We start from the raw sequence: 24967 nt of genomic DNA, 5'->3' as shown, positions 1-24967 counted from the left end.
ATGAATGGAAACAGCTGCTGGTTCAATCAAATGCCTACAGTTTATTGAGCTTCATACAGCAAGTCAATAATGTAAACAATAGACTTGTTTCACAAAGACATAAACTGAATAATTGTTGACTGATCTCATTTGTATTGAGCAAGACTTTAATGTGTTGAAGAAAAGCTCAGAAGACTGTGAGCAGGATCTGAAGATGCAGCAGAAGACACACAACACCTGATGATGATGATGATGATGATGATGTCACACATCACATCAAAACTACTGAACATGATATTATAAAGATGTAAAACATGTATAGATAGTAATTTTGTGGTGGCAAAAACAATTAAATTATTTGTATTATTTTAACAATGTTAAAATTCACATGACTGTTAACTCTTACTATTTCGCTTAAAGCAAAGAAAAGATTTAAGCAATATAAAAAATAAACCAATGTAAATACAATGAAGGGGAAATAAAGATCTCTTATCAACATTTTAAAAAGAGATCTGATACAAATAAAATGGAATGCTATGAAATTAATTTAATGATAAATATGATAAACTCATTGACCCATGACACACTTCTTTAAATAAACTTGTTGTTCTCTAAACACTTTATCTCAGGCTATGACCACAACTACACAACAAAAATCACACAAATATAGGAATGAGGACTATTATGAAATTATTTTGCAGAAATGGAAATGGAAACTGATTTCTGCTTTGGCAGGTTTAATACACCACGCTTGCATTAACCTTTGAATTGTGTCACAGTTTTAACACAAAGAAATAGAAAACGCAATAATCTGCAAAAGAACTCCATAGGCTATAATGCCATTCAGCAGTGATGTGAACACCAGATCAATAATATAGAAGAACAATAAGATAAAAGAGTTAATAAAATCAACAAGCATTTGCCTTTAAAATTCAGTTTGTGTATCCAGATTAAAAATGTTTAACACAAGAACCTGTAAATAAAACAAAGATTTAGTCAATCAAATGATATAATCTTTAAATATAAATTACACTTCATTGTGTTGAACAAAAGCAAGCTTCGTCTGTTTGAGAATAGTATATGAATAAATTATTATTTATATTTGGTTTTAGTCTCAAACTGTAGTGACATACAATGAATATCTGAATGAAATAAACACACCAGCGTCTGAACTTCAGCTGTGAACCTTATAGATTTCAGCATGTTTACATTCAAATCTATGAAAAGCCTTTGACTAAACACAACTCATCCTCATGTCATTTCCACAATACATGTAGGCTGTGAAAAATATCTATAAATGTAAATACCACAATATTTGTGTATCGAGAGTGATACCTCTACTGTAGATTTTTTCAATTCATGTCATGTACATACGGCCAAAAGTAAGATGAGGGGAGCATGGCAAAAACTATAAGAACGCTTGGAGCTCTCAGAGCCGATGTGTGGGTGTGCTTTGGTTTGTCGTGGAATAATGAGTTCTATCAAATAAATGCTGTTTGTGAGCTTCGCAAGTCAAGTCACTTGGCCACTGCAGTGCATTAGACACAAAGTTTATTCCAAAATGTCACGATGACATTAATTGTGCGTTGACGGATGTGAGTTCAGTTCATGAAAAATGGGGGCAAAAACAAATGTGTTGCGATTATAATTTTGTTCAGTGTATATAATTACAACCACATTCTGAGAACTTGACACTAACATAAACAAATATATGTAAATAAACACAGAGTAGACAATCAAATGTGCGGCCTTAACATAAATAGCAACCCAACTAGTGCAAATATGCATGATGTATTGTTAAATAGCACGTTATTAATGCAAACATGCAGGTGAAACAGCTAAATAACCCCCAGGTGCTAATGTTAATTAGCTTATTTTCTAGAACTCGCCAATAGTAATCGCAAACAATCGTGAGACCATCTTTAACATGTACTAAATGAACATACACATGTAAAGATTTACTGACATCAAGGCGTAAAACACAGAGCATGAAGAAAGAGCAAGACTTAAATCAGTCTGTCCTTATCAAGAACTTTGGTTCCTAGGACAGGCTTTTGTGTATATAGCTTACACTCTGTCATTTCCTTTCCCTAAATTTATTTTTGGAGCGCTTCACCTCACAATCTGGCTAAGTGGGTTTCCTTCACTCTGGTTTTATTTGCATTTTGAAGTTTTGCATCAGGAACGAGTGATGGCAACGCTAAATTTTGAATTAAAAACCCTTAATTTGCAAAACCGTTTCTACGCTCCCTTTGAGGTTGTTTTTCGTAAGAGCATGGCGTTAACAATGCCAAGGTTGTGGCTTGGATCCCAGTCGATTGCACATACTTAGAAACAAAGTGTATAGGATAATACTAAGTCGCTTTGGATAAAAGCTTCTGCCAAATGCATAACTGTAAATGTAATATACGTAACTGTATCTTCAGGTGTGAATAAGGATCTTACACAATGAAGCGTCATGTTTTAATTACCTTGAAATAAGCTATTTCTATGTTCATACACCGCGGGTCCACTTGTATAATTCGCCATGTTCTGTCAGCCGTCGCAATGTTTCGAACAGTAGTGGTGGAGTGAGTGGTTGCAATTTGCAACCTTGCAGTTAGCTGTCACTGACTGGACCTTTAAGACTTTTAAGAAGTTTTTCTCTGTTTGAACAGTCAAGTTTTAAAGTCTGTACTCACCTCCGTCCTCCTCGTGTTCTTCTTCTTTCTGGGGTAGTTGTGTCCAGGTCAGATTAAAATAGGAGATGTGTGATCCCAGAACAGACCGAAGCTAAAATACATCAAATATTTCAATCCACACATGAAACATACTGTCATTTCTCATCTGTCATCATCACTCATGTCATATATTTACACACATCAAACATTCATCAAACAATCATCACATTTACTTTTCTATCTTAAGACTCTTTTTCTCACCTGATGGAGGATTTTGTCGCTCTCAGCAGCTACATCACCACTGGAGGAAAACTTCAGCCGAAGAAAGGTTCTTTTACAATAAGCTTTACCAGAAAAACAAAAATATACATCAAGTTACTTGATAATTTTCATTAGGCTACTAAAGTATTGAGTTACTAGTCACGTTACATGACATTTTATATTAATATTATGTATTGATATTAATAATAGTATCATTTACACAAGTGTAACAGACAAACCCTCACTTTAACTTTTCCTGCCATAGAAAATCTGTTAGGAACCAATAGGAACCCTTTTCAATTGCAGTAGCTGCATGCATTTTAAAATGCCACAATGCCTCGCATTACGTTTGCACGTTATCAAGTTTATTGTAGCTACGTGGGGCTCAAGGTTTTCGACGATTTGCCAACGTTTTGTTATATAAAGAAGCTGCTTTGCACAGGCTATAAAAGAGAATATTGACTTTCACTCAATAACAAATGCCAGTTTGATAGTTTAAGGATCCAATTGGGTTACAAAAGTCACTCACAAGCTCTTTAACATACTTTTAAAAAAGAAATTGCAAAACCCACAAAAAAAAACACATCGAAAAAACCCACAAAAAACCCCACAAAAAAAACCACATCGATTTACAAGTTGGGGTTGAAAAAACACACACATGATCACAGAATGACTTTAAATAAATAAGTGATTTAAATTAAACAATTTTATGAAATCTCCATCTACACGACATCTTTGGGACCCATCATATGAGCACACAGCTTCTCGTATCACTGTTATGCTGACGACACCCAGATCTAAACCTTGTTTCACCCAGACGATACCTCTGTAGCAGCTCGCATACCAGCCTGCCTAGATGACATCTCAGCTTGATACTTTCACACCCTACAACACTCCTACACCCCATCAAGAACCCTGCGTTCAGCAAACGAGTGGCGCCTTGTGATGTCTTCTCAGAAGGGCACTAAATCCCTTTCCGCTCATTTTCCTTCACAACTCCTTCCTGGTGGAACATTCTTCCCAATGCGGTCCGCTCAACCACATCTCTACTACTTAAAACCATCTCTTCTGTGAATACTTGACAGACAAATGAACAAAATATATTAATGTACACTAACCCTCTCTCTTCTCTCAACAAGAATTGTTCTGGCTTTTGTTGAAACCAGTAACTTTGTATTAGAACCTATTGTATTATTGCTCCTGCATGACATATCGATTATTGCTCCCTGAACTCTTTGTATGTCTCTTTGGATAAAAGCGTCTGCCAAATGTAATTGTAAATTAAATGAATCAAGTTTACATGTTCCATAGACCTCCACCTCACACAGAGAGAGATTCCCTACTATAGGCCTGAACACATTCACATAACGTCCCACCATCCCATTACATGAGAAAGTTATCGATGCACCGACTTGAAGATCAGGAAATACACCACATCTAGAGAGAGAAATCAGAGGACAGATAATCAATGCACCTGTTCAAACAAATCCATCAATGAAAAGTGTTGAAGTGACTTCGTGAATAACTTTACATGGGATTGTTGTTTCCATTGTTATCCAGTGAGTCTCCAATACGAATCTCTGCTCCGTTAGTTTGATTAGCGCCGGCATCTATTCTGTTACTGATGATCACTGTACTGATCTTATAATGACCCAGAAGATCCAGCCTCCACCACGGGCCACTTTCATATGATGTAATTGAGCATGATGGGGCGGGATCAAGTCTATATCTTAGACCATCTTTGGCATCTGTAGCTACAAAGGTGTAGATCTGAGATGGCTGTGTAGCCGTTCCTGTCAATGCCAAATTCTCTAAAACAATTCACACAAATAATAACACATTAACACTTCTGTGGTCATCTTAAATACATTTAAAAAAAAAATTTATCAAACATCAAAGTTTCAGGTTGATACTTTATGACTGTTTCTAGTGTTTTGCGAGCTGATTTCACTTCTCACTATCCATCATAAAAGGAATCCAGAATCAATGGCATTCAATGCTGAGAGTCGTGTAGCCGGCATGCTGCCATTTGTAGTTGTTCTAATCTAAATATGTTCAAATCTTAACTTAATACTCTGCACATCATAATACTGTACTGTACATATCCCAGAAGCACCAACTGTCATGTTAACTCTGATTCCCCTTCAGTCGGTCTCGCGATGTTGTGAAACTAACTGGGGTTTTATCTTAAGAACCTATCATCTCCGAGATAAATAGAAAACTCCAATGGACTTGGCGAATGTCACACACACGCCAGTCTCTGGCCCGTACATACTGGTATAACTGGGTCAGCTGTGGCCTAATGGTTGGAGCGTTGCGCTTGTGATCTTGCCGGTTCTAATCTCAGTGCCAGCAGATAATGACTGAAGGGCCCTTGAACAAGGCACCTTACCCCTGATTGGATAAAAGGGTCTACCAAATTAATAAATGTAAATGGTTTAAAAGGAAGATGGCGGTGGTCATTAATTCATCCTTTGAGATCTAAAAAGAGCAAATTTAGCTGCAGACCTAAAAGAGCAAATTTCTCACAGCGGCGAGCACAGACCTGTGTCATATGCTTGGCAAGCATGCTGTGGCGGGTTTCGTTGATGCGGCATGTCCTGTTGATCCGGCATGACGATCTTGGTGTTCCCTGGAGAGTAATCTCTCCCCATCCACGTTGAGAGTGTATGTAGCGACTATTGCTGCTCATCACAATCTCGTGGAGGATAAGTCTCTCGGTCAGCACGACCTGGTCACCACGTTCCTCAGTGGTGTGAATCCATCTCGACCGTGCTCCATCCCTCTTGGGACCTTTAGGTGGTCCTAAAGGGCCTTCGTACGGCCCCGTTGAGCCCCTCAGAGATGTCAGTCTTTCTCATCTGACGATATGACTCTTTGTGGTGCTTTCCTCTATCTGGACAGCACCCGTGCCCGCTGGCAGGGCCCCTTTCTGGCAAACATTTGCAACGCTGCGGGTTGTGCTACACCCAGTGCCGGGACACTTGGTTTGGGCATACGCCTGTGAAAGCGCCTTCTCCCCTTCTCAGGTGAGTCTAGCCTCACCTGAAGCCTCCCTACTTTCCCCCTCTCAGGGTGAAGTACAGGCATCCCAGCTATCACTAAGCATTGGCATTTGTTAACGGAGTGGGCGGAGCAGTCTGTTGGAACCAAGTCCAGTATTGGTAGAGTCACCCCTAATCAGGTGGACCCCTATACAGGAACTAGTGCCCCATACGTAGTCACTCCCCTGTAGGGTCGTCCCGTATGTTGTATACCTCACATTTCCCTGTTGGTGAATCTGTGAACTCCCCACCGGTGGTTGTCCCACCTGGGTTTTTGTACCCCACGCGGGCTGACACATTTTGCTCACGTGTTTTCCTCCCCACTGGTGAGACCATATTAGTGTCTCCACATGTAACCTCCCCCTTGGGTAGGATGTGGCCTCCGTAACACACTCTTTGACGAGAAGAGCAGTGTTTCCCCAGTATTCGTCTCCGGACAGCACCTCACTACTAGAGGCGAACGCCACTGTCTGTGATGACCGTCAGTACAGGCTTCTCAGTATGACCAATACTAATTTTACTGGAAGATTACGTCTAGCGGTAGCACTCTGTGACTCGCTAGTCTAGTCAGTGTCGCTCTGCTGGAGGTCATGACATGGCTCTCTACACAACCTCAAGAGACCCGACTGAAGGGGAACATCTCGGTTACGACTGTCTTCATGCCACAAAGCTTCACCGAACTGCTGCAGCGACCGGGAGTTCCCTCTCAGGTTCCTCAGCCCAAAGTGTGAATGAATGACCGCCCCCATCTTCCTTTTATACCCGTATGAATGGAGACTGCCATTCGCCAAGCCCATTGGCGTTTTTAATTTATCTCGGAGATGATAGGTTCTCAAGATCAAACCCCAGTCAGTCTCTCTACACACATCAGGGAATGGAGGTTACATTCGTAAACGAGACGTTGTATTCCTTTCTGACAATAAGATGTTGTATATTATGTTTATTTCAGTGAAGTTTCGTCGATGCACATTGCATAGAGAAAAATACAATCTTTGTTTTATAAATTAATTTTATGTTACTTATATTATTATTTACAATTCTTTGCACCATTGAAATTTGTAAAAAGCGTAGTATCAATAAAACTCAATTGAATTGGATTTGGATCTCTACACATACAATATACTTTCATGTAAAATATATGTAAACGGGTAAACAGAACACACATTGTCCTGCACATCATCTTATAGAAAATAATACATAATACTTAATCACAGAATCATTTTAAATGAAAAGGTCATTTAAAGGAACCAGTTTGATAAACTGAATTAGATTTACCTGTTCCATAGACCTCCACCTCACACAGAGAGAGAGGAGTTGAACGTCCAGACATGACCACATTCACATAACGTCCCCTCATTCCATCACATAAGAAACTGACAGTAGATTTAACTGAAAGATCAGGAATTACAGCACATCTAGAGAGAGAGAAAAACAAACAGACATCAATCAATCAATCAATGAAAAGTGTTGAAGTGATTTCATGAAGAACTTTACATGGGATTGTTGTTTCCATTGTTATCCAGTGAGTTTCCAATACGAATCTCTGCCCCATTGGTTTGTCCAGGAAAACCGTCTACTCTGTTACTGATGATCACTGTGCTGATCTCATATTCATTCAGAAGATCCATACTCCACCATGGGTTACTTTCATATGATGTAACGGAGCAGGATGCTAAACCAAGTCCATATCTTATACCATCTTTGGCATTTGCAGCTACATTTGTGGATGAGGTAGATGAGTGTGTAGCCGTTCCTTTCAATGCCAGATTCTCTAAAAAGAAATTCCCACAGTTGATCATATAAACACGTCTGTGGTCATGTAATAACCATGAATCTTTTTAACACCATATGAAAAGATTCAATGCTGAGATTCATGGAGCCAACATGCCGCCATATTGATTGGAGTCCTTCATAACGTCTCGGTTACATATGTAACCTCCGTTCCCTGATAGAGGGAACGAGACGTTGTGTCGAACCGACAGATGGGGTTTGATTTGAGAACCTATCATCTTCTGACTATTTTGAAAAGCCCAATGAAATTGACGAATGAAATTTGCATGCCGGACTCCGCCCCCGGACATCCTGGTATAAAAGGGAGACGGCGTGCTGCATTCATTCACCTTTGTGCTGAGGAGCCTGAGAGCATCTCTTGACTGCTGCAGCGGGCGGCAAGTGTTGTGGCATGAGGGACACAACGTCTCGTTCCCTCCATCAGGGAACGGAGGTTACATACCTAACCGAGACGTTCCCTTTCTGTCGGTCTCTCGACGTTGTGTCGAACCGACAGATGGGGTTCCTATGGAAAACGGCACAGCACTATGCCATGTCATAATCTCTAGCGAAGCGACGGTGACTGGCCTAGGCGTCTCAGACGCGAGCGCTACCGCGAAATTGTAACCATCCAGTGGGTTTGGCAGGGCGTCTCAGAGCCTTGGCAAAGATGAGAGGCACCTGCCCTCGGCCACCACAGACGGAGGCCTTGTATCTCTGGGCCACTGGGGAAGCGCTGTTCCCTGAAGTGGGATATGCGCTACGGAGACCACTTCCCACCGCAGGGAGGAATATAGTGGAGACACCAACATAGTCTCGCCCGCAGGGGAGAACTCATGGGAGGTAAGCGCGGACTAAGGTACCGCTAGGTGGATGTCCACCTGGAGGAGGTCATGGGTCACCACGAGGGGGACCATCTCATGAGGAAAATGTCAGACGGAACCACCCTGTTGGGGGGTTACTACGTGTGGGGCAGTAGGTCCGGTTAGAGCTATGTCATAACTCAGCTGATACCCGGCCATAGGAGGCAGGGCTGCTCCGCACAGTCCGCCGCCATGGAGTGCTTAGTGATGGATGGAATGCCTGTTCTTCGCCCGAGGGGAAAGAAGTGAGGCTGAATTAGCGCACTGACCCGCCTGGAAAGTGGAGTGTGCCCTCACTGCCAGTGGGCACGGGCAGTCTTGTGATCGGTATGCCGTTGTAACGGCGTCCACGATCCAGTGCGCCAACCTCTGTTTGGAGACAGCCCTCCTTATGCTGACCTCCTAAACAGATAAAGAGCTGCTCAGAGCTCTGAAGCTCTGCGTGCGGTTTAGGTAGAGGCGCAACGCGCATACCGTACACAACGCGGACAGGGCTGGGTCTTCCTCCCCAGTGGGGAGCGCCTGCAAGTTCACCACCTGGTCCCGAAAGGGAGTGGTGGAGGCGAGCGCCAGCAGGAGGACCGTCTTCATCGAGAGGTGAGGAAGAGCGGCCTCCTAGGGCTCGAAGGGGGGCCTCTGTAGGCCCGCCAGGACCACATTGAGGTCCCAAGAGGGAACGGAGTGCGGACGGGCCGGCTTCAACCTTCTCGAGCCCCTCAGGAACCTAATGACCAGGTCATGCTGCCCCAGGGGCTTGCCAGCAACTGGTTCGTTGTAACAGTTCCGGTAAAATGTTACCCATAATGTGTCATATTACTCCCTGCCATTAGAGGGCTCTAAGGAGTCTTTGTCAGGGAGATTAGGAAGGAAGTAAAAGGAAGGAGAAGTGGTGTTAGATATACATGTTAGCAAGGAGTGTTTGCTCTAGCCATGCTTTCATCGAAGAAACCCTGTTTGAGGAACAATAATGTTCTACATCTCGATGTGAGTTTAATGGTTTCCTTTTCCTCACAAGATGTTCTATAGGAAATGGTTTTGTTTGTTGCATCTCGTGTTGTATTATTTATTTTGTTTTGCTTTGTCCAGAGGGTTTTTTGTATCTACTTGATTTGAGGACATCTCAACGGGTCAAGATGTACATGTGATGTGTTCCACAATTTTGGATTAAATCTGAGTTTCTTGATTAACTGTGGGTTACCTTTCGATGGACAAGCTTCAATCTTATTATTTCAACCTCTTCACCTGTACAATGGATTAAAGAACCAAGGACATTGGTGGCAGTCTGTAATCGTATATCATTCTGACAAGGGAAATATAATAATGTATTAAGTGGCGATTGATCCCTCCTCATTTTTTTTATGTGATATCTGATGAGTTGTTACATCGTGATGAGCGGCAATTGCGGCTACATACACTTTCAGTGTGGACGGGGAGAGTTTCCTCTCCAGCCTCTCCTGTAGGAAGGACAGCACGTACCCGATCGAGCATTTCCGTGGGTCTTCTCCGTGAGAAGAACACCAGGACGAGAAGAGGCGCCACTTAAAGGCGTACAGCCACCTCGTGGGCGGGGCCCTTGCCTGTGTAATGGTCTCTACCACCGCAGGGGGCAGACCACTCAGGGTCTCCTCATCCCATCCAGAAGCCAGACATGGAGGTCCCAGAGGTCTGGTCTTGGATGCCACAACGTGCCCTTCCCCTGCAACGTCAGAGGAATCGGCCAGGGGGAGTTGTCGTCAAGAGCATTAGCTCCGAGAACCAAGTCCGGTTGGGCCAGTAAGGCACAACTACTCAGACTTGATGCTCCTCTTCCCTGACCTTGCACAGGACCTGTGCAATGAGGCTCACTGGGGGGAAGGCGTACTTCCCAAATCGGGCAATGGGTGGTGTCCAGGGAGGCAAACAGGTCCATCTGTGCCTGCCCGAACCGCACCCAAATGAGCTGAACTGTGCGGGGGTTGAGTCGCCACTCTCTCCGAGGCGTCGACTGACGAGAGAGCGCATCGGCTGTCTGGTTCAGGTCGCCCGGGATGTGTGTGGCACGCAGGGACTTCGTAACCTGTTGACTCCACAGGAGGAGGCGTCAAGCGAGTTGCGTTAACTGCCGTGAGCGAACGATGCTGCAAGGGACATCTTATTTTTGTCACGCATCGTGTCCGAGTACGTGGGGAAGGAGCAAGACGGCGAGGTGCCGTCTTTTAGGGAGTGGCCAGACGAGCGAGACGGTACATGAACGGTCCGCGAGCCGGTGGCTGATGGATTAACGCTCACGGAAATCCCCATGTCACCCACGCTGCTCGCCGTCGCTGACGGCATGGCCGGAGCCACCGTGAACGGGAAGCAAACGAGGTGGTGCGGGCAGGACTTATCCACAACGGCTGCCTCAGCGTGTTGGACCCCCAAGCATGCGAGGCAGACATCGTGTCCCTCCCGCTCCTCAATGAGTGTGTTGCACCCGTGAGAACAGCGAGACATGCTGCACTGTAGAAATTTGCTCTTTTAGAGAGAAAAACACCTCCGGAACCGCTGAGAGGCCAGGGGAAGTCACTGATGAGGGACAGTCCGCTGCACCACGTCGAGAAATCAGCTCTTTTAGAAGGATTGTCATCAGATGCGAAGGCTCCGAAGAACAAAAGGTGAATGAATGCAGCACGCCGTCTCCCTTTTATACCCGGAAATCCGGGGGCGGAGTCCGGCATGCAAATTTCATTAGCCAATTTCATTGGCCTTTTCAAAATAGTCAGAAGATGATAGGTTCTCAAGTCAAACCCCATCTGTCGGTTCGACACAACGTCGAGAGACCGACAGAAAGGGAACTAAACGTTTTTAAATAAAATTTTATTCACAAACATATAGTTTCGGTTCAGATGAAATGCATTACACCCTGAGGTCACAGTTCTTTATGATATACTGTATATGCTTATTGAAACTTCAAAAACTGAAGTGCCATTCAAAGGCATTACAAAACTATGAACAGCCAGGAACTCTGATTGTTCATGTCTCCAAAGTCCAGGTTTGTAATCTGTATTAAATCTGTGACATGATGAACTAATAAAGATTAAGACCTACACCTGTCTTATTTTAAACTCAGTCCGGGAAACCGACCGATCATGTTGACATTTTTCACTTGCTGAAAGAATTGAATCAGTCATTATAAATGTAATGGGGGCACACGCTGTACATTCTGCAAGACTCACGTGTTCTCTCATAACATTGTAAAAGAAAAACATTGTGTCATTCCAATATGTTCCGTTTCAGAGCTCTAGTCCAGAACACTTCGTATAACAATGTCTACACTGAGAATTACAGCCTCAGTATCATTCTGAAACTCATTATTGAAATTTTTTAACCAAGAAAATGTTAACATTCTGCAAAAGAAACATAAAACTATAAATATAAGTAGCAGTAATGATAGGGTGAAAGAGCGTCACAATAACACTGAGCTGAACTGCTACTCAACATCAGTGATATGAATCAATGCATTTGAATAAACCTCTGAAATCTGTGACAATATTCAACCAAATCTTCTTTTGATTTATTGGATGAAAATGAACAATAACCAGAAAACAGTTCCAACCTCTGGGAAATTTTTTGAATAATGAATTATATAAGATAACTCAAATAAACACTTAAAAAACAGATGCCTTGTTACACTAATGAATTTATCCAGGGCTGGTTACCAGTATAGAGTTAACAATCATATTACCTGTTCCATAGACCTCCACCTCACACAGAGCGAGATAATTATCTTTAGGCATGACCACATTCACATAACGTCCCTTCATCCCATTACATGAGAAAATAATCGATGTGCCTGGAAGATTAGGAATAACAGCACATCTGGAGAGAGAGAATCAATGAATCTCTACAGAGCTGTTTAAACAAATCAATGAATGAAAAGTGTTGAAGTGATTTCATGAAGAACTTTACATGGGATTGTTGTTTCCATTGTTATCCAGTGAGTTTCCAATACGAATCTCTGCTTCATTGGTGTATTGAGGCAAACCGGCCATTTTAGTGATGATCACTGTGCCAATCTCACATTCATGCAGAAGATCCAGCATCCACCATGGGTTACTTTGATATGATGTATGTGCGCAGTATTGAAGTTTATCTATAAAACCATCCATGGCACGTTGAGCTATCCAAGTGTTGAGAAGTGTGGAGGACTGTTTAACTTTTCCTTTAAGTGCTACATTTTCTATAATAACATTCAAAGACAGTAGATCAGTAAAGACACATGTTATAATCGACAAATAATCATTTGAATCTCTTCAACCCTCACGTTGAGTTTGTAGTTTGAATGGTTAACAAACTATATTTTATCTCAAGATAACAGTTTCTTTACATTGAACTGAAACCCAATGTTAAGTCTTTCTGAAAATGCACTTCTGCATTAAAGTAGAACGGATAGTTTCACTACTAATGTGGACACAACATTCCCAATAATTAACTTTTCGAGAACAATCAGAAACTTAAGACAGAATTAAACTGTAATCAACAGCAGTGCAAAATATGAAAAGACAATGCAGAAAAGCAGAGCGCTTGTGGCGGAAGACAAAACTTGTAGTCCATTATAACATCTACAAAGACACCATCCATGCTTTCAATATGGAACTAGGCAAAGCTAGACAGACTTTCTTCTCAAATATTATAAACAGCAACTTAAACAACACCCGGACTCTTTTCGCTGCTGTAGACAGACTGACAAACCCCCCAAGCCAGATTCCCAGTGAAATGCTCTCAGACAGCAAGTGCAGTGAGTTTGCTTCTTTCTTCTCTGATAAAATCAATAATATTAGAAAGGTGATCAGCACATCCTTGAGTAGCGCTGGGGTCGGGCAGATCACACCACAACCTGAGGAAGAAGTTACAATGTCTGATTTTGAAGAAATTGATGGCAAAAATTTGGAAGAAACCGTTCAACACCTTAAAACATCAACCTGCGCCCTTGACGCACTTCCCACATCTTTTTTTCAAAAGTGTGTTAAACTGTTTAGAAGCAGATCTCCTAGATGTGGTAAATGCATTGCTTCTCTCTAGAAGTTTCCCAAACTCCCTGAAAACTGCTGTTGTCAAACCCCTCCTGAAAAAGAGCAATCTGGATAAGACCATATTAAACAACTATAGACTGATCTCAAATCTTCCCTTCATAGGTAAGATCATTGAAAAAGTCTTCAACCAGCTGAAGAAATTCTTAAGCTCCAACGGATACTTTGATAATTTTCAATCTGGGTTCCGCCCGCATCACAGCACAGAGACAGCGCTCATTAAGATAGTAAACGACATTCGCTTAAGTACTGATTCAGGCAAATTATCAGTGCTGGTCCTACTCGACCTCAGTGCTGCACTGGCTACCAGTTATGGGATAGATTTTAAAGTTTTATTACTGGTATATAAATGGTTCAATGGCCTAGGACCTCAATACATTGCAGATATGCTCATTGAATACAGACCCAAAAGAACACTCAGGTCATTAGGATCATATCAGCTAGAAATACCAAGAGTTCTCTCCAAGCAAGGAGAGTCTGCATTTAGCTATTATGCGAGCCGCAGCTGGAACCAGCTTCCAGAAGAGATCAGATGTGCTCCCACAGTAGCCACATTCAAATCCAGACTCAAAACACATCTGTTTAACTTTGCATTTGATTAATGTGCCACTGTGCCTCTGACCGTCCCACTGTTTGTGCTGTACTTTATTTTATTTATTATCTGTTCTAAACTATATTTTATTTTATTTTTATTCTTAACTGGTTAATTTTTATTTTTCTTATTTGTTCTAAACTTTGTAATTTGATTTTTTATTCTTAACTGGTTACTTTTATTTTTCTTATTTCTTAACTGTTTTATCAAATGGATATTTTTAATTTCTTCTATGTAAAGCCCTTTGAATTACCATTGTGTATGAAATGTACTATATAAAGAAACTTGCCTTGCCTAATCTAACCAGGAACTTCAACAAAAGATCACAACTTCGCATTATTCTACGTTGTGTGCGACGTATGTAAAGATTTCTTACCTTCTGAAGTGCCGGCATTGCCCCGAATGGAAACAAGAACTGTTGAAAAAAGAAGGTTTTTAGGTCTTTAATTCTTACTTTTAAAAGTGATGATGATGTGATGTGAGGTTTACTCACCCGAAAGTAAAATGAGATGAATGAGTTTGTCCATGTTGCTGCTGAACAAAAGGAATATGAGAATAGAGAAGAGAAGAGAATTGAGTTTCTTATGGGTTATGAGCAGAACTTACCTCTGGGGTCACAGATGAAGATTCGCTCAGTGTGAGAGTCCTCCTCTCTTCTATCAATTCATCATTAATATATCGCTCTGGACTGTTTTGTGTTTCACTCTTTCCACCCTCATGACGTAATTTTTTTCAATCATTTACATATCAAATCTGGTGTTATAAAACAACTTGTGTCTATACATTTCTCTGCTGGAGTCAATGAAAGTCAATGAAAGACTGACAGAATGTTTGATTATCTACGGTTGTCCTTTATTCTTCTTTTCAACATCGATGCCTTTTGAAAGCTATGATTCTTGAAAACTACTTTTATAAGTTGTTGTTTGTTCTCTGGATGTTTCCAGTGTTTGTTTTCTGTAGGCAAATCCTGCCGTGCTCATGAAGTCAAAGCTTCTGTTTTTTTAGATAAACTAATTTGGTTGTCTGAACTTTTTTACGAGTGAACTGAAATCCCTTTCACAGTAGTCAAATCAAATCAAAACCGAAAGGGGTGTCTTGTTTTGATGTTGTCTGGTTTGTAAAATTGTCTTCAAATAGCTTACAGATTGTACAAAGAGATCTACCAATCTGTGTTAAATAAAATTATGAAGTGACATATTTCTCATGTTATTTTTCACCCTAAGATGAAAAGATGTCATTTTTACTCTATATCAATTTATTCCTCAGTTTCTTAGAAACCTACAGTTTCTGTGATTTGGAATATGCAGACAGAGTCGTGGAATGTAGGCAGTAAATGGAATTTGATGGCACAGAATCTTGCAAATGTAAAACTTCTCAGTCAAAAAATTGCAATCAACATCTAATAATATTCAATTTGTGCTTTAAATAACTTCAGTACTGATTCAAATGTGGTTTAAATATGGAGTCAAGGGAACCAGAGGGGTGTATGTGACATATGGGGGAAATGTGAACATCATGAAATACAAAGCAAGACTAAAACAGTTGGAGTGAGGGACACAATAGGCAATATAGAAAAGTGTTAAAAGCTACAGTACTGCGAAATGGCACGTTAAGGAGTCATAATGGGATAAAACCTCAATAACAGACGTGTCATGAGCCCTGATGTACTATGATAAATTAAAGCGTCGATAAACTTGAGTTCATGAAGCAACATACAGTATATACACATAAGGCCACGACAGGCAGTGTCATGAGAAGCCGTGGCACAAGGCCGTGATGGGCAATGAGAATAGCTACGACAGCTTTGTATAATTAAGCACGATAGGTAATGAAACGAGGGTCACTGTATCTGTATATACCAGTCATCAGAGCCGGACAGTAACGGAGTACATTTACTCGAGTACAGTACTTAAGTACAATTTTGAGGGATCTGTACTTTACTTGAGTATCATTTTTGGGGAGTACTCATGACTTTACTCAAGTACATTTGAGAGGCAAATATTGTACTCTTTACTCCGCTACATTTCTATCCATAACCGTAAGTACCCGTTACTTCTAAAAAGGAAAAAGAAAAATCTCGGAAACCACCAATTTGTTTTTTCCCTCTCAAACGTGATTGGATTGTGCAGGCGCCACTTATTGGGCGAGCCTATCAGCAACAATCACCCAGACCTCAGAGCTCTATCATTTGCTGTACACAGCTGTCAATCATCTCACGTCTGCATGACACGTCCTGTGTACACTTCCTCATTCAGGACATCCGCGATGAAGCTAAAGTAACATTTCTTCACCAAAACAAGAAGCTAATAAATTCACGATTGAAGAATATGTGTTTTGTGTGTATTTTCATGCGATTTGGGGTATTTTTATATGAATAAAGAAAGGGAAGAGTAGCCAATAGCGTCATATAAAATGCTAAATATAACATGAAATGAACTTGAAAACATCGCGACCGGTCAGCTGATTTTCTTTAATCATTATTATTTTCTCTTCTTTGCTCTATGCTGCGTGTATAACACGGTCAGGTTCAGAGGTGTGTCAGAACATTGCTATATTGCCTTCTTTGCTGTTTTAGGTTTATTGATTTCAGGGGCGGCGTTTGTGTATGGCCCTAGCGTTCAGAAAACATTGTTGAAATAAAGTACGTGTGCATAATGAGACTCATTAAAGATAATTAAACTACTTTACACTGATGTGTACATGTAGCATAGGCGTCGGAAGCATGTGTATTTGAGAATGTATAAACACCGTTAATTCACATAGCGTCATTGACGTATAGTCGGTAAGACCGAAGATATGTAGTTTTGACGTGACATCATCGTAATGTTGGTTCAAAGCTCTTTTTGGCTAAACTCGTTTGTCTGCATTTTCCACATTTAAGATCATATACAGGCATTTATTTTCAATAAAACAAAGAAACTGTCTACAAAATGCCTAACAGTGGTTTTGGAATCAAGTGTGAGGTTATGGGTAGTGGGGATGGTCTTTATTTTCCCAATTAGTTGGCATCCATTTAATAATTTTAATAAATCGAATAATTTACACTATTGTTATTGTATTTCATTCATAATATACAACGCTATCTGTGAAAAATAAAAAATATATTGTACGGAAAGACTTTGTAGTGCAGTCGCAGTTTAGGCTATTATGTATTTTGCGATTTGCCACTAGCTATGCCAGGATTAGCTTAAAAATGAAAAGAATCAAGGCTTAACAACCCTGCGACAAGGTAAGACATGTTTTATATTTAATCTTGTTTGCTGAATCTGATCAATGGTTGGTTTATATTTTAGTCTCATAGTCGATTAACGTAGTCGTTGGTGGTGGTTATGACAACATCTGGCTGGGTTATTTTTTACTACTTTAAGTTTTGTGGTTACATATATGTGGTATCATTTGGTTTCATTGTGGTTCGTTTTTGTATGGTCTGAGGAAATTTCGCCATACCCTAGGTTTTGATGAAACGCCACTACTGATTGATGAAAAACAGAGAAACTCACATGTACACACAATTGTTAGCTGAATTTTATTTTCTAATATTACTCATTAATGTAAGCAGAGTATTTGCTTTGATGTTCTTGAGTATGCGGTGTGTTGTTTAAAACTGTTCGGTTCAAATGTGGGTGCAAAAAATCCATTAAAACTCTAGCAGAGGTGAAAAGAATAAAGCATGGTAAAAAGATTAAAATTACTTTATTTTACTTTATATTCCTTTAACATTCTCCAAGGTATTAACATTAACATTTTTCATAACTCCATGTAGGACGTTTCTGTACATAAATGTAAGCACTGTGGCAGTAGTAATGCAATATTTAGAAAATGTACTCTTGTACTCTTGATACTCAAGTACTTTTAAAAACATGTACTTCAGTACTTTTACTCAAGTACACATCTGACTGTAGTACTTTTACTTGTACTTGAGTAAAATTTAGCAAGGGGTATCTGTACTTTTACTCAAGTAATGAACCTGTGTACTCTGTCCGCCTCTGCCAGTCATGATTGACAATGTTAAGTGAAAAAGTTGCCATATGCCGTGTAACATGATACGACGACGGGCCGTGTGTGATGCTGTGGCAGCTATTTGAATTTGAGAAATGTAAGCCAACCTAGCCCAAGCAGATAGAGACAAACTGATTCTCTCTCTCTAGATGTGCTGTGACTTCTGGTCTTCTACTTACTCACACCATCACTTACTCATGTCATGGGATGGAGGGACGTTAAGTGAATGTGGTCATGACGGGAAAAAACATCTTTGTGTGACACATAACACATGACACATAGTCACTTTGTTTTCCACAACATTAATAATTAATAAATAATAATTGTTTAAATATTGTGTTTATTTTATCCATGTAGTTTTATTTGCAAATCAAACCAAACTTGTGTGTTAAAACATTTGAGTTTCTGGTTCTTGAGTGTTCGGAGCTGTTTACACAACACCATTTTAACAAAATCCTCCATCAGGTGAGAAAAAGAGTCTTAAGATAAAAAAGTAAATGTGATGATTGAAGACGGAAGTGATATATGAGAGTGTTTGATGTGTGTAAATATGAGTATGAGAATTCCTATGACTGATGTCTGTTTCTCTCGCCTTTATCTTAAATGTGTACTTTCACTGTGCTTGCATATGTGTGTGCTTATGTGTGTGCGTGCATATGTGTGTGCCCGGAGGGGAGGTTACATGTGGAGACACTAACATGGTCTCACTAACATGGTCTCAACATGCGCAAAAAAGGTGTCAGCCCGAGTACGGGGACAAATTCAGGTGGGATTACCACCGGCGGGGAGGTCACAGATTCACCAATCGGGAAATCATGAGTGAGTAATACAACACACGGGACGACCCAGAGGGGAGTCACTACGTATGGGGCACTAGTCCTAGTACAGGGGTCTACGGGGTCTAAGTCTCCGAGTGGAGTGGGCCCTCACTGCAAGCGGGCATGGGCGATCTTGGGACTGGTATGCCACCGTGATGGCATCCACAATCCAGTGCGCCAATCTCTGTTTGGAGACAGCCCTCCCCGGGTGCTGTCCTCCGTAACAGACAAAGAGCTGCTCAGAGCTTCTTAGGCTCCGTGTGCAGTCCAGATTGAGGCGCAGTGCGCGCACTGGACACAACACATTAGAGGTTGGGTCTTCCTCCCCTGAGGGGAGCACCTGCAGGTTCACCACCTGGTCCCGGAAGGGAGTGTGTGGTGAGGAAGGCGGGACGAGAGCCGTGACGCGGGGCCGGTGGCGTGAGTGATAAGTGCAAGCAGCTGTGCGCGCACCAGTCCCGCATCTTATCACGGAGGAGATTGGGAGCTTAAATGGATGTTCGGCAGGACTGTTGACGAGAGAGGAACCGGGCCCGAAACTGTGTTTAGTTTGTGTATGTTTTATGGCCGGCAGTCTACCATGAGGTGGCTGTCGGCTACTTCCGTGTTTATTGTTTGTTTATGTTTAATTAAAATTTTATTTGAATGTTCGCCGGTTCCCGCCTCCTTCCTTCCCATCTAACGAACTTTGCTACATTGGTGCCGAAACCCGGGAGGAAGGAGGGGCATGCTGTCGAAGAGCCCTCGCTGCCCGAGGGACGTCCGCCGGCGGCTGCCCGAGGCGGTGGTGCTGGAGCAAGAAAAATCGGCTGGAACGGAGAGCCCGCTGCCGTGCTCCTGGGCCGAGGTGGGATGGTGGCCTTAAGGAGGGAGCGGAGGGGTCGTCGCCGTTGGCCGTGGGCCGGAATCCTGTGTCCAACAACCGTGAGGGTGAGGAACAGGAAACGGGGGACCCGCTACTGGCTGCCCTCACGCCGAGGGCCATCGCCAACCGCCAGGAGGCGAAGGAGGATCGGGCCGTCCCCCCGAAGTCCAGCACTACCGCATTGCACCGCGAGGAAGAGCCTCTCGGCTGGGCTGAGGACCGAGTGACAGCGTGTCAGGGAACCGGACAATTTTTTTTCTTTTCCTCTCTCCCCTCTCTCGTCCCTGTCGCTCCGGGGGCTCCCGTCTCCGTTCTTTCGTCTCGCCGCTGCATACCCCCAGGCGCTGCCGACTCCGAGACTGGCTCCCCGGGGGGGGAGTAGGTACAGTCTCGGGGGTGCCCCCCGGCCTGTAAGGGGTGATGGGGGTATGTGGTGAGGAAGGCGGGACGAGAGCCGTGACGCGGGGCCGGTGGCGTGAGTGATAAGTGCAAGCAGCTGTGCGCGCACCGGTCCCGCATCTTATCACGGAGGAGATTGGGAGCTTAAATGGATGTTCGGCAGGACTGTTGACGAGAGAGGACCGGGCCCGAAACTGTGTTTAGTTTGTGTATGTTTTATGGCCGGCAGTCTACCGTGAGGTAGCTGTCGGCTACTTCCGTGTTTATTGTTTGTTTATCTTTAATTAAAGTTTTATTTGAATGTTCGCCGGTTCCCCCCTCCTTCCTTCCCATCTAACGAACTTTGCTACAGAGTGGTAGGAACCTTGGGCACGTAACCGGGACGGGGTCTCAAGACAACGTGAAAATCACCGGGCCCGAACTCTAGGCACCCTTGGGACACGGAGAATGCCTGTAGGTCCCCCACCCTCTTGATGGAGGCGACACCGTCAGGAGTGCAGCTTTCATCGACAGATGAGGAAGACTAGCAACTCCGAGGGGCTCAAACGGGGCCGTACCAAGGCCCTGCAGGACCACGTTAAGGTCCCAAGAGGGTACGGAACGCTGTCGAGGTGGATTCAACCTTCTCGCCCCCCTGAGGAACCTGGTGACCAGGTCGTGCTGACCGAGAGACTTACCCTCCACGAGATCGTGATGCGCGGCAATAGCAGCAACATACACTCTCAACGTGGAAGGGGAGAGATTACTCTCAAGTCTCTGTTGTAAAAAAGCCAGCACTGACCCGATCGGGCAACTCCACGGGTTCTCCTCCCGGGGAGAACACCAGGACGAAAAGAGGCAACACTTACAGGCGTACAGCCGCCTAGTGGCAGGGGCTCTAGCCTGCAAGACGGTCTCACGGACCGCTACCGACAAGCCCCTTAGTGTCTCTTCGTCCCGTCCAGTGGCCAGGCATGGAGGTTCCAGAGGCCCCGGTTGGGGTGCCAAACTGTGCCCTTCCCCTACGACAACAGGTCCTTCGTCAGGGGAATGGGCCAGGGGGGGGGGCGTCATCAGATCTACCAGATTCGAGAGCCAGGTCTGGTTGGGCCAGTATGGCGCCACTACCAGAACCTGATACCCCTCTTCCCTGACCTTGCACAGGTTCCTTGGGGGGAAGGCGTACTTCCGCTTGTCCCGCGGCCAGCTGTGTGCTAGGGCATCCGTGCCGAGGGGACCCTCGGTCAGGGAGTACCAGAGCGGGCAATGGGTGGAGTTTGGGCAGGCAAACAGGTCCACCTGTGCTTGGACGAACCGCTCCCATATGAGCTGGACTGCACGGGGATGGAGCCGCCACTCTCCGCGGGGAGTGCCCTGACGAGAGAGCGCATCGGCTGTCAGGTTCAGGTAGCCCAGGAGAAACGTGGCCTGCAGGGACTTGGTCACCTGCTGACTCCAGAGGAGGAGGCGTCGGGCGAGTTACGACAACTGCCGTGAGCGTATGCCGCCCTGGTGATTGATGTACGCCACGGCAGTCGTGCTGTCCAACCGGACTAGCACGTGTTTGTCCTGCACGAGGGGCTGGAGCCTCCTCAGTGCCAGATGGACTGCTAGCAGGGTGGCGTCTGTTCGACACACCTCGAAACATGTCCGAGCGGAATCCCCGCTCGGAGAAAGGTCAAGTCTGACCAGGGTAATAGAGTGCGAAGACACTGAGGCGTTACCGTAATCCGCCTGCTGCTGGCGTGCCACGCCGTCCAGGGAACCCGACTCTGTAGCCAGTGCTGAAGCGGCCGCATTGGCATCAACCCGAGAGGGATTACCCCTGTCGAGGACGCCATGTGCCCCAGGAGCCTCTGAAAGTTCTTCAGCGGCGTCGAGGGATTCTGCCTGATCAACCTCAGACAGCGCAGCACTGACTGGTCTTGTACTGGTTCATTTTGATTCATGTGGTGAGTTCCTGTTCAGTGTAGTCTAGTCCAGTCCAGTCCAGTTAGTTGTATTCTATGTCAATGTTACCTTTAGTCCTGTCTAGGTTAGTCAGTCCATGTTCCTGTTTATCTGACATGTTTATACCTCTGTTATTTTACCCCTTGTGGGTTTTTGTGTTGCTTTTATTATTAAATGTCCTGTGTTAACACAAGACACATGACAGGAAAACGGACTTAAAGAAAATATTTGACATAAACAACTAGTTCTGTCATGGTTCTGCCACTAGGTCATTAAAAGCAAGACAAGGTGGGACAGAACCATGACAGCCTTACTCAAATCTGGCTCGCAAGATCAAATGTCCTGCCAAACCAAGATACAATGAGAGACGTTCAATTGCAGATTGGTCTTTATTGTAACAGTCGCTCTCGTGGTATATTACTGACACATACCGATCAATCTGCAATTGAACGTCGCATAAAGACCTTGTGTTTTATTTCGGGTCTAAACTCTGCCCAAAAGTGGATCTCGGCCTGATTTGAGTAAAATTTAGCTAAATGCAAAATGTCATTGGCATACAGGCTGACTTAATCTAAAAACAAAAGCACCATGGTCTCCATTTGAACTGATAATTTTGTAGACCTATGTTGAAAAATGAAACAATCGGGTGAGTGTGAGGGAATTTAAATAAATTGGTAAATTAGAGTTATGTTAATATATATAACATTTTGTTTAGAAAGCAAATATGAGAAGTGTTCTTTTTTCCTCTTGAGCCCCTGCCCCTTAAAACGTTTGTGCACATCCCTGCGTATAAAGCCCTACATGGTTTAGCTCTGTCCGGGAGGCAGACACACTCTGTCAGATTAAATATAGATTTAAGACGCACCGTTTTAATCTTGCATACACTACACTTACATAATGTAAATCCTCTGAGGGTTTAGGCTGCACTAGTTGGATCAACCGGTGCAGAACAGTACTTAATCTTAAATCTATAATTGACCTCATTACTAAATTTATTCATTTTTATTTAGCCTTGTTGTCGCCTTAATTCTCAGTGATAACCACTGTGTGTGCGCGTGTGCATGTGCGCTGCATGTCTGTCTATGTGCGCATTTGTGTGTGTGTGTTAATAGGTGTGCATATTGTGAAAGTGTGTTTAAATCAGTGTGTGTGTCTGTCTTCTGTGTTTTCACCTTTTTTGTTTTCACTTCTTGCACAGCTGCTTTGTAACAATGAAAATTGTAAAAAGCGCTTTATAAATAAAGTTGACTTGACATTCTCATGAGAGTTAAATTGTCATCTAACTGCAAACTTACAACAATGAATGAACAATATATTTGTTTTACATTTACATCATTCTACATTTTTATGTGAAGAATCAAAAGAATTGATCACCTGCTAAACTTCCTGGAGCAGAAACAAGATCTGTTGAAGAAAAACAATAGTTCTACACTTACATCTGAAAATCAGTTAAATGAAGTTTATGAAAATAGAGAAGAGAAGAGAATTGAGTTTCTTATGGGTTATGAGCAGAACTTATCTCTGGGGTCACAGATGAAGATTCACTCAGTGTGAGAGTCCTCCTCTCTTCTTCTCTCTTCTAGAAATACATCAGTACATCCCTCTGGACATTTGACTCTCTGCACGCTCATGATGACGTCATCACTGCATTTGAATGAATTTTTGAATGCTTTTAACTCTTGGACGTCTGGATTTTTTCGTCCACTTTTATTTGAAATCTAATTTACATATCAAATCAGGGAGCAATGCAAATGTATCAATAAAAACAAGAACCTCACCTGTGTTAATGCCTGAAAAAGTCTGTCTGTAAAGTTTTGTGTTTTGAAATTACAAAACAACATACAAACCTGCTTACCTCTCTGCTTTAACACTTTATCATGTAGAAAGCAACATTCAGTAAATTACTAATGAACATATATAATAATACAGTTAAATAAACACTTTCTCTTCATCAACTTCAAACGCTCAATAAAGATAAAGATAAATGATTGAGATCCTCTAGTGCACATCACAATGTCTACATGTGTGACTATCGAGACAGAAACTATATTTCCTTATTTAGCATAGACAGCTGCTTCAGCTGGATCTGATTCTTCAAGGTTTGTATTTTCCTACTTTGACATATTATGGAGATGAAGAAACCTTTGGCTTGCTACGTTAAGTGTTTAAGACAAGACGACATGATGTTAGATAAATGAAATGATTACGTAATACAAAAATACCTGTTGTTTTACTGATGTGTATTGCTCAGTGATGAGGGGATTACCGTGAGCGTAAATCCGTCAGCCACAGGACCGTTCACGCCCCGTCTCGTTCTTCTGACCATTCCCCAAGAGGAGCTCCTACCCAGTCTTGCTCCTCGGCCACGTATTTGGAAACCGTGCGTGATGACGATGAGATGTCCCTTGCAGCAGTGGAGGGTGACCTGCTGGCATCCGACCCTGACGATTCCTCAGAGCTCCCTCCCTCGGGAGGTCTAGCCCCGGAAGAAGACGACGAGGAAGAAAGCAGAAGCGGCCCTGACCAGACAAACCCAGAGAAATCGAGAACCACCACAGGGCCCGACCCCGGCCATTCCATCACTGGTCGGTCGGTCGGACTGGGTCGGTTCCTGCCCCGTCCCAACATCTGCTGGGCCCACATTCTCACAAAAAGAGTTTCGTCTCTCACCCTCTGAAAACGGTGTACTCTTTATTATTTGACAACGATCTTAATCTTTATGATAATCATCGCAGGCTCT

At 43.0% G+C, this 24967-nt stretch overlaps 1 protein-coding gene across 1 annotated transcript; it reads right to left on the bottom strand.

Annotated features, from left to right (window-relative positions):
- Positions 1-19: 19 nt before the first annotated feature.
- Positions 20-14745, bottom strand: LOC306895135 (uncharacterized protein). The gene is made up of 11 exons (XM_079458149.1): positions 14711-14745; positions 14594-14632; positions 12505-12775; positions 12281-12414; positions 7439-7715; positions 7220-7359; positions 4432-4711; positions 4201-4337; positions 2901-2983; positions 2661-2751; positions 20-952 (listed from the first exon to the last, which is right to left on the bottom strand). Exons 1-11 carry the CDS (start codon positions 14742-14744, stop codon positions 930-932), a joined length of 1509 nt encoding a protein of 502 aa, XP_079314275.1. The 5' UTR covers position 14745; the 3' UTR covers positions 20-929.
- Positions 14746-24967: the final 10222 nt, after the last annotated feature.

This window comes from Barbatula barbatula (assembly GCF_947034865.1).
Source record: "Barbatula barbatula genome assembly, chromosome: 1".
Lineage (NCBI taxonomy): Eukaryota > Metazoa > Chordata > Actinopteri > Cypriniformes > Nemacheilidae > Barbatula > Barbatula barbatula.
Note: the sequence above shows the minus strand (reverse complement) of the source record. Positions and strands in the feature narration are given on the sequence as shown.